This window comes from Aplysia californica, unplaced genomic scaffold (genome assembly GCF_000002075.1).
Source record: "Aplysia californica isolate F4 #8 unplaced genomic scaffold, AplCal3.0 scaffold00917, whole genome shotgun sequence".
NCBI lineage: Eukaryota > Metazoa > Mollusca > Gastropoda > Aplysiida > Aplysiidae > Aplysia > Aplysia californica.
The window spans coordinates 227886-240019 of NW_004798187.1; the positions used below are offsets into that span (position 1 = coordinate 227886).

Here is a 12134-nt window from a genome sequence, read left to right on the forward strand (position 1 = left end):
TCCTCGTCCTCCTTCTCTCCCACGGATTCCATATCATTGAGGCTTTCCTCCCTTTCCCTTTCCCTTTTCCTCGTCCTTCTCTCCTTTCGCCAATTCCATATTATTCAGGCTCTCCTCCTTTTTCCTTTCCCTTTTCCTCGTCCTTTTCCTCGTCCTTCTCTCCCTCTGCGGATTCCATGTTATTGGGGTTTTCCTCTCTTTTCCTCGTCCTTTTCCTCGTCTTCCTCTCCATCCATCGATTCCATGTCTACAAAGTAAGGCTGTGCTTTCACTTATTGAGGCTCTTCTTCCTTTTCCTTTTCCTTTCCCGGGAAGCTGAGAATGTTTCGGAGTGTTCTATGGTCTGCTGGGGTAATAATATAGTGCAAAGCGCATAGAGCCTGCTGTTGAGCGGGGATGTGCGCTACACAAATGCTATCTATTATTATTATTAATAGTATTTCTCTCCCTTCGCCTATTCCATGTTATGGAGGCTTTCCCCCCTTTTACTCGTTCCTTTCCTCGTCCTCCTCTTCCTCCTCGGATTCCATGTGTACCAGGGCCGTGGCCACCTTCTCGGGGTCAAAGTGCAAGTGTTTGTTCATGTGGTACCTGAGCCACAGTGACTTGACGATGTCCAGAACCACCGTGCGGTCATGGTTCATGTCCAGCATCCGGAGCACCAGGACGCCGTCACATTTGAGGTAGTTGAGGATAAACTCCTCTCTGTTCCTCTTCTCCTTGTCGTACACAGACTCGTCCAGCGTCCCCGTGATGATGGCGGAGATTCCTTTCTCTACAGTGCCGAACGACTTCATGGACGACTCGTAGTCCTTCACGAAGTAGAAGACATTCAGAGGCGGGATGGTTTTGATGATCCACCGGAATAGGTTCACCAAAGTGGTGACGAACAAGAAAATCAGCCAGAACCACTCGATGGCGAAGATTTTCTCCAGTAGCTCGTTGATAGACATGGTGCACTGTAGCTGGAAGACGACGGACGTGCTGTTCCCGTTGGTCAACTCGCTGGCCTGAGCGCCCTCTACGGCGAAGTCACACATGAGGAGTCGTGGGAAGTTGTAGGGGTCGTGCCAATCTCCGTGAACGATGAGGCTGTAGATGAGAACCAAGCCATACTTCCAGAAGTTGAAGTCAAGACTCAGAGTTATCAGCACGAAATTCCCGACCGTGTTGATCAGATTGAGAAGTTTCATCCCGAGATACAGCGCAGACCAATACCGCCCAGATTTCTTCCCCGAGCCGCAGTTCATCGTCAACTCGATGAAGCCTTCGGTTGGTTTTTCGACGTCGTTCTCGTCCTTATAGCCAATGATCCAGTCCTCAAAAGTGGTGACCACCTCGTTCAGCTCCTTCTCCTTTTTCTTCTCGTCCTCCTCGCTCTGAGCCTGTACCACCAAGTCTCGGATCCGCCGGATGTCCGTGGTGGTGTGGAGCTTGCGGTAGATCGAGTTGGGCAGCCGGAACAGAATGATCTGGAAGGAGATGGTGGAAAGGTGGATTTTAACTCTTTAAACCCTGAGTTTTTTTTTGCACCGTTTCCCGGAGTTTTTTTCTACTGTCACTTAAACCTGGTGCTCTATGTCTCATTATAACCCCAAAGATTGCCTGCAACTTCTAAATAGCGAAAACAAAGGCTTAGTTCTTGTTTTAAAAAACTTGGATCGGGAATATTTCTGATTAAAAAAAACTAACACTAAAAAAAGCGAAACAGTTGTCAGTAGATCTAGTATCAGACGCTCCCAACGTCCAATATGGAGCACGGTTATAACAGACAGACGCTCCCAGCGTCCAATATGGAGCACGGTTATAACAGACAGACGCCCCCAGCGTCCGATATGGAGCACGGTTATAACAGACAGACGCCCCCAGCGTCCGATATGGAGCACGGTTATAACAGACAGACGTCCCCAGCGTCCGATGGGGAACAGGGTTATTAGTGCCGGACGCTCCCAGCGTTTGATGGAGTTTAAAGAGATAGTTTCACTTGTATGTGTGTGTGTGTGTGTGTGTGTGTGTGTGTGTGTGTGTGTGTGTGTGTGTGTGTGTGTGTGTGTGTGTGTATGTGTGTAGATATATATGTATGTGTGTGAGTGTGTTTGTGTGTGTGTTTGTGTGTGTGTATGTGTGTATTTGTTTGTGTGTGTGAGTGAGTGTATGTGTTGTGTGAAGCTTACCTGGGCTATAAAGAGCAGAGTGACCCAACGATAGAAGGCAGTTCTCATATGGGTCAACGATTGCGACTCGGATTGCTCCAACAGGGGGATGGGGTTGGCTGTGGACGAGTTAGAATACATTAATATTAATTTTTTTTAAATGACGAAGTTTATTCCGTGTACATAGGTGGTGGAGCAAATAGTGCGCTCGTCTCCGAAGCGGAAAGTCCGCGTTCGAGCCTAAGTTGGGACACGGATTTTTTTCGCCCCATCCCGCCCACCCAGCAGTTTAATGGGTACCTGACTTCGAGTTGGGGAAGTAACGGAGGTGTGGAAAGGAACTGGCCACCCTACCACAGTATGCCAAAGGCCCAGGACGTTGTCTCACTAACAAGGCAAACCCCAAAGTCCGGATCGGATGCGGGAACAATTTTACTTTTTTTATAAACTGCCAGTTGAATTAACACTTTATCTCCGGAGGGGGTAAACCCAATATGTGGGTGGTTGGCGGGTACTCTGTTGGTGGTTTACGTCTTTTGTCCTATTCAACACCTATTGCCGTGATTTCTCCTCCTTTTTTTGTCTCTGTTGCCCTCTTGGAACACCTCTAATCTTCGCACGTATATGACCTAGTTGTGTTGCAAGTGCCGTAGAATTCAGTACAACCCGCAATGCTGGGACCCTCTTTTGGTACGAACTCTAAAAGTGACGTACCGTCCTGACAAAAGGAGTTACTTCTCGCAGTCCACAAATGGAGATATTGCCCCCCCCCCCCCCCCCCCCCCAAATTAAAAAAAAAATTTTTTAAAAAATTTATATACAAATAAAATTAATAAATAAATAAATAAATAAATAAATAAAATAAAATCAAAACAAGGGTCAAATTTGTCGATTTTCTATTAATGCCATATTCTTTAAGGGGGGGAGGGGGGGGGGGCTACACCTGAAGGCTATCTCGCTTATTACATGACCGAATTTTACCAAATTTCAAACATATAACAAGCATAGTAAGGAGTCTTTAAATCCGCAATCAAATTTGAGAAAAAGTTTCGTTTCCTTGGATACGGCGGCCATATTGGATTTTGTTGACATGTCTTACGTAATGAATATCGCTCTTATCGCTCTTGGAAATAAAATGTTTTTTTGAATGCGTTTTCACAAACATTAGATCTAAATATTTGTCTGTTGTTTTTTTCCTAAACGAATTAGACATTTTTTAATGAATTTTTTCCTGAGGTAGCATCGAAGTTTTCAAAAAATCCGTAAAAATCCACAATCCAGACACCACCAACAAAAATCTGTTCCATATATCAAAACAAGTCTTATAGTCATTCTGAAGCACTGTGACCACAATAACAATAATGCTTGAACACAAAAACAACAAGGCATACACACAGAAACAAGTCTTACTCACAAAAACAACAAGGCATACACACAGAAACAAGTCTTACACACAAATACAACAAGGCATACACACAGAAACAAGTCTTACACACAAATACAACAAGGCATACACACAGAAACAAGTCTTACACACAAATACAAAAAGGCATACACACAGAAACAAGTCTTACAGTCATTCTGAGGCGCTGAGACCTTGTACTTTGGGTAGCGCAGTGGCGCCGTCCAGCAGTAGCTGTTGATGTGATTCTGTACCGAGGCGTCTGTGAGGCCGGGGGGCATCCAACAGTCGATGGGGTGAGACGCATACTCCTACAGGAGGGGGGGGGGAGGTGAGTTTGTGGGTGGTTGGCGGGTGCTCTGGTGTGGTTTGCTTCTTCTTTCCTATCAAACATCTATCGTCTTTATCTCCCATTCTTGTTTATGTTTGTTACTCTCTTGTAACACCTCTAATCTTCGGTGCGTGGGTAGCCTAGTGGTTAGGCTACCGGACTCGTAATCGTGAGATTGCGGGTTCGGGGGGTTCGAGCCTCAGCTCGGTCCGACGTTGTGTCCTTAGAAAAGGCACTTTACACGAACTTCCCACATGGCTCGGTCCTATCGGAAACGGACGTTAAACTTGGAGGTCCCGCCCCTTAAATAACCTAATAGTGTTGATAGGGGCGTTAAACCCATACCATTTCACCTTTTCATTTCTAATCTTCGGCATGTATATGACCTTATTGTGTTGCAAGTGCCGTAAAACAATTACTAAAAAATAAAAAAAAGAGGTGAGTTAGTTGTATTGAGGTTTTACGGTGCTCTTACGAATTACATGCATGAGGTGACATAGTGAACCCCCCCCCCCCACACACACACCGGACTACACACACACACACACACACACACACACACACACACACACACAGACACACACACACACACACACACACACACACACACACATACACATCGGGCTACCGGGTTTATAATCGTGAGGTTGCGGGTTAGGAGGTTCGAGCCACGGGCGCACGTTCTGTTCTTGGGAAAGGCACTTTACGCTGATTTTCCTCACTTCACCTATGTGGGAATGGGTTCCCGGCCATAGACAGCGAAAGATCTTGTCAGTATGTTAGTGTTTTAGCGCAGGTTCTAAATGGCTGCTTGCACTGTATGCTTACCAGGACGTTGATGTTGTTTAAAAATGCTCTCATATCTGTTGGGGGAATGGTATAGATTGCGAAGCGTATAGAGCTTGTTGTTGAGCTGGAATTTGCGCTTTCCAAAAGTTATCTATCATTATATGAGCGCCGAGGGGTGGATACCAACAGAGAAGTCTAAAACGGTGAATCAGGCTTACTCTGCTCACCTCTCTAGCCTCAACAGCATAATAAAGTCTGCTTCGACTATCGAGGCACCTAGGAAATAGCAGTTCACAAGAGAGTGACAAACATACAAAAGAAGTAGAGGAAACATGACGATAGTAACGATGAGGGAAAAAAGCAGCAGTTCCCCCTATGTTGTTCCGGCACAGTATGAGCATGACATTGATAAATCCGCCCATTTATATTTCTTCTGTGACAAAGAACATGTTAATATCCCTCCTTTGGGAACGGCCTACAGACACTTCAGTCAGTAACACTGCCCTGAGGTGTGTGTGTGGGGGGGGGGGAGGCTGGGAGTGTCACCGGGTTTAGATGGATGGTCACTTGGGTGGGTGTGTGTATGTGTGTGTGAGAGAGAGAGAGACAGAGACAGAGAGAGATATAGAGAGGGAGAGAGACATACACAGAGAGAGAGAGACACACACACACAATAACACCCACGCACACACACACACTCACACTCACACACACACACACACACACACACACACACACACACACACACACACACACGGACAACCCCCCTCTCCCCCCAGGGTCCACCCTTCCTGTGCGTCGTTCATCTTGCTGGGGCAGCTGTACTTGCCTTCATTCCGGACCCGACGGTCAGGGTAAACAGCACAGCCACGGTCACGTGATAATGTAGGCGGTCCACGAAGTCGTCGTCTTTGATTGGCTCTACGACCACAGCCGCCGCGAACTTGTTCATGATGGAGTCCATGCTGCGGACAAACAGTTTTTATTTTATTTTAGTAGAGGCTTTTACGGCGCTGCATAAGGTCATATGAGCGCCAAGTGGTGGGTGTCAACAGAGAAGTCCTTACAGGGAATCGGACTTACTCTGCTCACCTCTTTAGCTTCAACAGTACAAGGTCTGCTTCGACTATCAAGGCACCCCGGAAATAGCGGGTCACAAGAGAGTGACAAACATACAAAAGAAGTAGAGGAAAATGACAATAGTCAGGATAAGGAAAGAAAAAGCAGCAGTTCCCTGTTGCAGATCAGGCACAGTTATGAGCGTGGCATGATGAATCAGCCCATTTACAATTCTACTGTCCTCCCTTTGGGAATGGCGTAAACACACTACAGTCAGTGGCACTGCCCCGAGGGGTGGACAAACAGTGCATACAGTGTTCTGCCGTACTCTGACAAAACGCCTTTTTCTTATTCACTGCAGTTTCGAGAAATCAGCGATTTTCGGTTTTGTTTTCTGTTGAGCACAGGCAATGACATTTCTCTTCAGGGTGAGAGATCAACCGTTGATGTACTGTACAAAATAGTTTAAATATTATTATAAGAAAACGAAAAAAGCTGATTTCTCGAAAAGGCTGTGAATAAGAAAGAGGCGTTTTGTCAGACAAAGACTGTGTTGCGGGTTCAGGGGTTCGAACCGCAGGCCCGATGTTGTGTCCTTGGGAAAGGCACTTTACACGAATTTCCCCCACCTCACCCAGTTTGGAATGGGTACCAGCTATAAACAGTGAACGATCTTGTCAGTTTGTTAGTGTTTGAGCCCTTAACCAGCTGCTTGCACTGTATGCTTCCCAGGAAGTTGAAAATATTTCTGAGTGTTCTATGGTCTGCTAGGGTAATAATATAGTGTAAAGCGCATAGAGTTTGCTTTCGAGTGGGAACATGCGCTACACAAATGCTATTTATTATTATTATTATTATTATTATTATTATTATTATTATTATTATTATTATTATTATTATTATTAACTAGCTGGGTCCCCTTTCCATGAAAGGAATGATCGATGTTTTAACATCAACTGAAAGTTATTGGCCTACTATATTTACACTCTACTGGAAAGGAACAAAAAATCTTGAGAGACGCACAAAATTAGAAGGTATAGATATATATACTCTCAAAACAAAATGCACCTCGCGAAATATCACTTCCGGCACTTCCGTTGTGAAGGACAGCTAACGCAGATTTGTTTCGTTTCTCGGTGGAATAATCACAAAACCCAAAGAAGGACAGGACATTTTTGTCAAAAATATTTTTCTAGAACTCTTAAGCTATTGAAGCTACCAAACGTTGGCGGTAATTTTTCCAGTAATTTAATCACTGAAACCAGGCTACCTCACCTTCTTCAACCGCAAATATCTTGACTTTTATTCTAGTTAGAAGGACGCTTTTTTCACAAAGAGCAAGGCATATGAATATGCTTTCAGATGATGTCAATAACTCCACAAGGCCAAAAATTGACGAGCGTCTAATCCCATCCCATTCTAACACCTATTGTTGTTGAGCTTAAAATGGCCTTCAGTGAATTTTAACATTTTAGTAGCCTCAAATGTTCGCTTATTTATTAAGGACAAGCGGGCTAACCCAGATTTCGGGGGTTTCCTGAAATCTTGACCTACACCAAAAGTGGGCATTGCCCTACATATAGGACAGGTTTGGTTTCAATTATGTGTATATTTGTTTGGGTATAGAGAAAACTCTCCTTGTCTTTTCAAGAAACTGAATGAAGATCCAAAATTTGTATGTGTGATTGTGTGTATGTGTAAGTGTGTGTGTGTGTGTGTGTGTGTGTGTGTGTGTGTGTGTGTGTGTGTGTGTGCGAGAGAGAGAGAGAGAGAGAGAGAGAGAGAGAGAGAGAGAGAGAGAGAGAGAGAGAGAGAGACTGGACAAATATTCTAAAGATAGAAGCTAAATACTTAGCGGCCGGCATGGCTGAGTTGGTCCCAGGTCCAGAAGCTCACGTCTGGCCGAGGAAGGAAGTAGGTCACCAAATGTTGGACTTCCGTAGGGGGTCACTCTGGGGAATACAGGTGAAAAAGTCGCTTTGAGGCACAAGGGGGCTTTCCCCCAAAAATGCTGTTTTGATAAAATCGAAGATAAAAGATTTTGCTCCTTAACCAGTTTCTTTAAAAGTCAAATTTTTTTTCTAGTAGAGGGTTTTTTTCTATAACCAATCAAATATACACATCAATGAAATCAATCTTCTCTTATAGAGCACCAAACGAATGCGCCGGCATATGGGTTATAAAGATCTAATCTTGTCTCATCTCATCTCATCTCATCTCATCTCATCTGATTTGATCTTAATATCTGATCTTATCTTTAAAAAAACCCAGCCTTTGAAAACCAGGGAAAGGCGCAATAGTCAAAACGGAGCTATTAGCCACAAACACTATGGTGAGGCACCGTGGTCAAAATAATGAAATCGAAAATATCAGCAATTTTCCTATGGGTTGCTAATTTTTATCGAATTTTTTAGGGGGGTTTACACCTTTTATTTCCATCTAAAAACATATTTCTGTTTTTATTTTTCTAAAGAAAAAAAAACGATGATTAAAGGCTAACAAAAAGTAAATCTTCAGTTTTCAACGACTGTCAAGCTTTGGAAGTTACCAAAATTTGGCGGCCTATTTCTTGCTAATGTTACTTTTGAAATCAGGTGATCCCAACTCTTTCAATCGCAAATATCTCGACATTTATTCACTTTAAAGCGGTATTATTTTCATTAAAAGATATGTAAATGAACACGCTTTAAAATGATACAAATAACTCCACATGCATAAAAATTGACGAGCGCCTGATTCCACCACGTCATGACAGTTTCATGACTCGTCAAAAAAAGAAATTTACAAAGCAAATATTTTTTTTGTGTGCAAAACCTCATGATGTGAAATCTAAAAGTTTATATTTGACTCGAGTGTTTGTTGTTGGAAGGCAATCTCATTTTTTAAAGTAAGAGTTTTACGGCACTTGCAACACAATAAGGTCATATAAGTGCCGATGATTAGAGGTGTTACAACAGAGTAACAAACACAAAAAAGAAGGAGGGGAGATAAGAATGATAGATGTTTAATAGGTAAAAAGGAGCATACCACACCAGAACATCCGCCAACCGCCCACAGGCAATCTCAGAGGACGTGGGAAGGAAACGGGAAATGAAACGATCCAGAAAAACTTAACTCGCAAAGGTAAGCTAATAATTGTTTGTTTTAACGTGAAAACGTCTGGAAAACAGAAAAAAAAAACCGAAACGTAAACAAATCAAGACAAAAAACGAACAAACAAAGAACAGAAATCTTTTTTTTTTTCTCATTTACTTTTTTCGGAGGGCTGTGTTGCTTGGAAGATTCACTGAAAATGTCGTCTGTATGTCAGCTCCCTTCCCGGGGCGGAAATTAGCCTCCACTGGCGTTAAAACTAAGCTAGGATTATTTCCTACACAAGTCCACGACTTGGCCATTAGTCTTGTCATTAACACAGGAATAGATTAAAAAACAAACCAAAAAACACACCAAAAAAAAGAAGAAAACAACAGCAACTAAAAAAAAAAAGAAAGAATAAATAGATAGACAAAACAAAAACCAAGCAATTTCATTGTTTGGCTTGATGACGTTGCGCTATGCAGATCACGAGTCGGTCACAGATGACAGCTTACACGGTTATTATTGTTTAAATGTAGGGCCTTTCACGCCCTCACTGACTCAATCTTCGTCATAATTTAATTTATGAGTCGGGCTTCGACTCTGCCTGTTAGGACCAACCCAGGCTGAGAGGGACACAACACTCCTTTAGATAGACAAAGAAACAAGACACAGATTTTATTTTCCCTACTCGAGAATCGAAACTCGGGTCCCCTGTGTGCTACGGAGGAGGGGCTAACCAGGGGCTCTCGTGGCCTAGAGGTTAAGGTGTTCGCGTCTCATTCAAAGGCCCCACGTTCGAATCCGGGTAGCGACCGAACAATTTTCTTCTTTGAAATTGGCTCTTTTCACCTCATTTCCTGCTATCTAGTAATGTTCTGTCGTCTGCTTTCGTCTCCACTTTCTGTCCCCACCCCCTCACCTCCTTTGCCCCCACCTCTGGGCTCCTGACTCTTTCTGCAGCCTTTCTACTGTTACTCCTTGGTTCCTTCTTACTGCTGTCTTTCAGCCCCATCCTTGATATTATGGTAGGAAAAATCTACACCTAGCCTTTTCGGACAGGGGCGAAAAATCTCGGAGGTCCTCGCATGCAAGTTGCGCGCGTTAAAGATCCCTTGGTGGTCTTAAATCGATACGGGTAGGTTTCAGCCGCCACTCGGGCAAAATTCAAAATTTCCTAGTAATTGAAAATGTTTACTGTGTCCTACGCTCTCACGTGACCTCATGCAGTTGCAAGCGCCATAATGCACCTAGATCTACAAAAGGAAAAAAAAAAAAAGATAAAAATAGGAGGGCCTAACCGTTCTACAATGGACGCCAGTCAGCAAATACTCGTAGCTACCTTGTGATTGGAAAGAGCAGTTGAAAGTTACTGTTGGACTAACATGATTAGAACAATTAATTACTAAACAGTAGTTGTAACACCTTCCTTCTGGCTCTATGGTTTTACTTCGAGGAGTAATTTTTTTATAAGTATTATAACCAAAAATACATATAAAAATGAAGTAAAACTGCAATGACGAAAATAATAACCAGGACAGAACTTTATGGGCAAGCAGTGTATCTCCTCTTTGCTTTCACCAGCAGTAAACTTTGAAATCTGAAACGTTGCCCATTTTGTTGAAACAACTAAACACAAAAGCGCCAGTTAATAGAAATTAGCAGGGGAAAAAACAAAACCTTTATTGTCAAGACAATGTCTGTTACATCCGCTGTGAACTCTTTCTTACCTCACAAGACAACGTTGTCTCCGTCTTAATTAATCCGAGACGGTACAACCAGAAAATCCGTGCGCCGTAAAACTCTACTTAAACTAAAAGCTAAACTAAGAAATTAGCAGGGTAAAAAGACAACCTTTAGTTGGCAAGACAATGCCTGTTACATCCGCTGTGAACTCTTTCTTACCTCACAAGACAACGTTGTCCGCTTTAATTAATCCGAGACGGTACAACCAGAAAATCCGACTTCTAGTCTATCCCCTGTGTTAGGTAGATCAGTGTGCCTCCTACATGCCCGAGTGACTGTCTGACTATCGTGAGAGTATGTTATGTGGCTTCCTAACCAAGAATGTTTTTGATTCCAAATCCGTCTACATTCTCCCCATAATGCGGTTTGACCCCCACCGCTAAACTTTCAGGCTGGTAACGAATTTTCAGTCAAATCTCAGTCGTCCTGTGTTGGGATCGATTGTAGGTTACCGGAGTAATCACACGGTCCGGTGGCTGTTGCTTAATCTTCAGAATAAATTACAATTGTTCACACTTTGTAAGTTTCGTGAAATGTACTTTTATGAGGAGAACGGAGGGTGGTTGGTGGGTGCTGTGATATGATTTGCTCCTTCTTTCATATCAAACAACTATCAGCTTAATCTCCCCTCTTTCTTTTTTGTGTTGGTTACTCCCTTGTAACACCTCTAATCTTCGGCATTTATGTGACCTTATTGTGTTGCAAGTGCCGTAAAGCTCTTACAGAAAAACAGAAAACGCTTTACTTCACACTGTAGATGTAAGCAACGTTTTCTATAGTGTAGAGTATAAACTTGAATTATGATATCCCACACCGGACACTGTCATGGCCACGATGTTTGCTCACTACAACGATGGTACATAACAAGACAGTTCACTCAGCCAAAAAAGTGTCCGCGGAAGTCCGCACATTGGTTCAGACGGCGCCGTAGTCTTTGTCTTGAAGTTCTCTTTCGTTTCTCCAGAAGAAAAAGAAAGGAAGAGCAAAGTTTGTTTGCTTCACTTTTATTGTTTTTTTTCACACAAGTAGGGTAACTCTGATCGCAAAATCCGCGCGCTTTCGAAGAGGGTGCCACCGAATTTTGATTACACTTTTTTAATTGGCTCAAAGAGAGGAGTGAACCATCTTGTTATGTACGATCTTTGCTGTCGTGGCAGCTGCTCTTTGCTCACTAAGAAAATAACTTCTCTGGGCTGATTTAATAATAATAGATAATAAGATATATCATTTGTACAGAAGCAATCCCCTCTCATCAGCAAGCTCTATGCGCTTCACAATCTATACAATTACCCCAGCAGACCTGAGAACATTCTGAAACAAATTCAACTTTCTGGGAAGTATACAGTGCAAGCAGCCATTTATAGGCGCTAAAACACTAACATACTGACAAGATCTTTCGCTGTCTATAGCTGGGTACCCATTCCCACCTAGGTGAAGTGGCGAAAATTCGTGCAAAGTGCCTTTCCAAAGGACACAACATCGGGCCTGCGACTCGAACCCCCGATCCTGCAACCTCACGTTTACGAGTCCGGTAGCCTAAACGGTGGTACAAAAAGATGGGCAAAACGTCTTGTTGTGA

General features: G+C 43.2%; 1 protein-coding gene across 1 annotated transcript in view; it reads right to left on the reverse strand.

Annotated features, from left to right (window-relative positions):
• The window catches only part of LOC101853040 (innexin unc-9), an 11124-nt gene extending 293 nt beyond the window's left edge, over positions 1-10831 (reverse strand). The window contains exons 1-6 of the mRNA XM_005110612.3: positions 10715-10831; positions 7586-7686; positions 5505-5640; positions 3728-3866; positions 2175-2272; positions 1-1472 (exon numbers count right to left, since the gene is read on the reverse strand). The exon at positions 1-1472 is cut by the window's left edge and continues 293 nt beyond it. Coding sequence (XP_005110669.1) covers positions 486-1472; positions 2175-2272; positions 3728-3866; positions 5505-5640; positions 7586-7599 — 1374 coding nt within the window. The 5' untranslated portion in view covers positions 7600-7686; positions 10715-10831 and the 3' untranslated portion in view covers positions 1-485. The remainder of the gene's footprint in view (positions 1473-2174; positions 2273-3727; positions 3867-5504; positions 5641-7585; positions 7687-10714) is intronic.
• Between the last annotated feature and the right edge of the window lie 1303 nt (positions 10832-12134).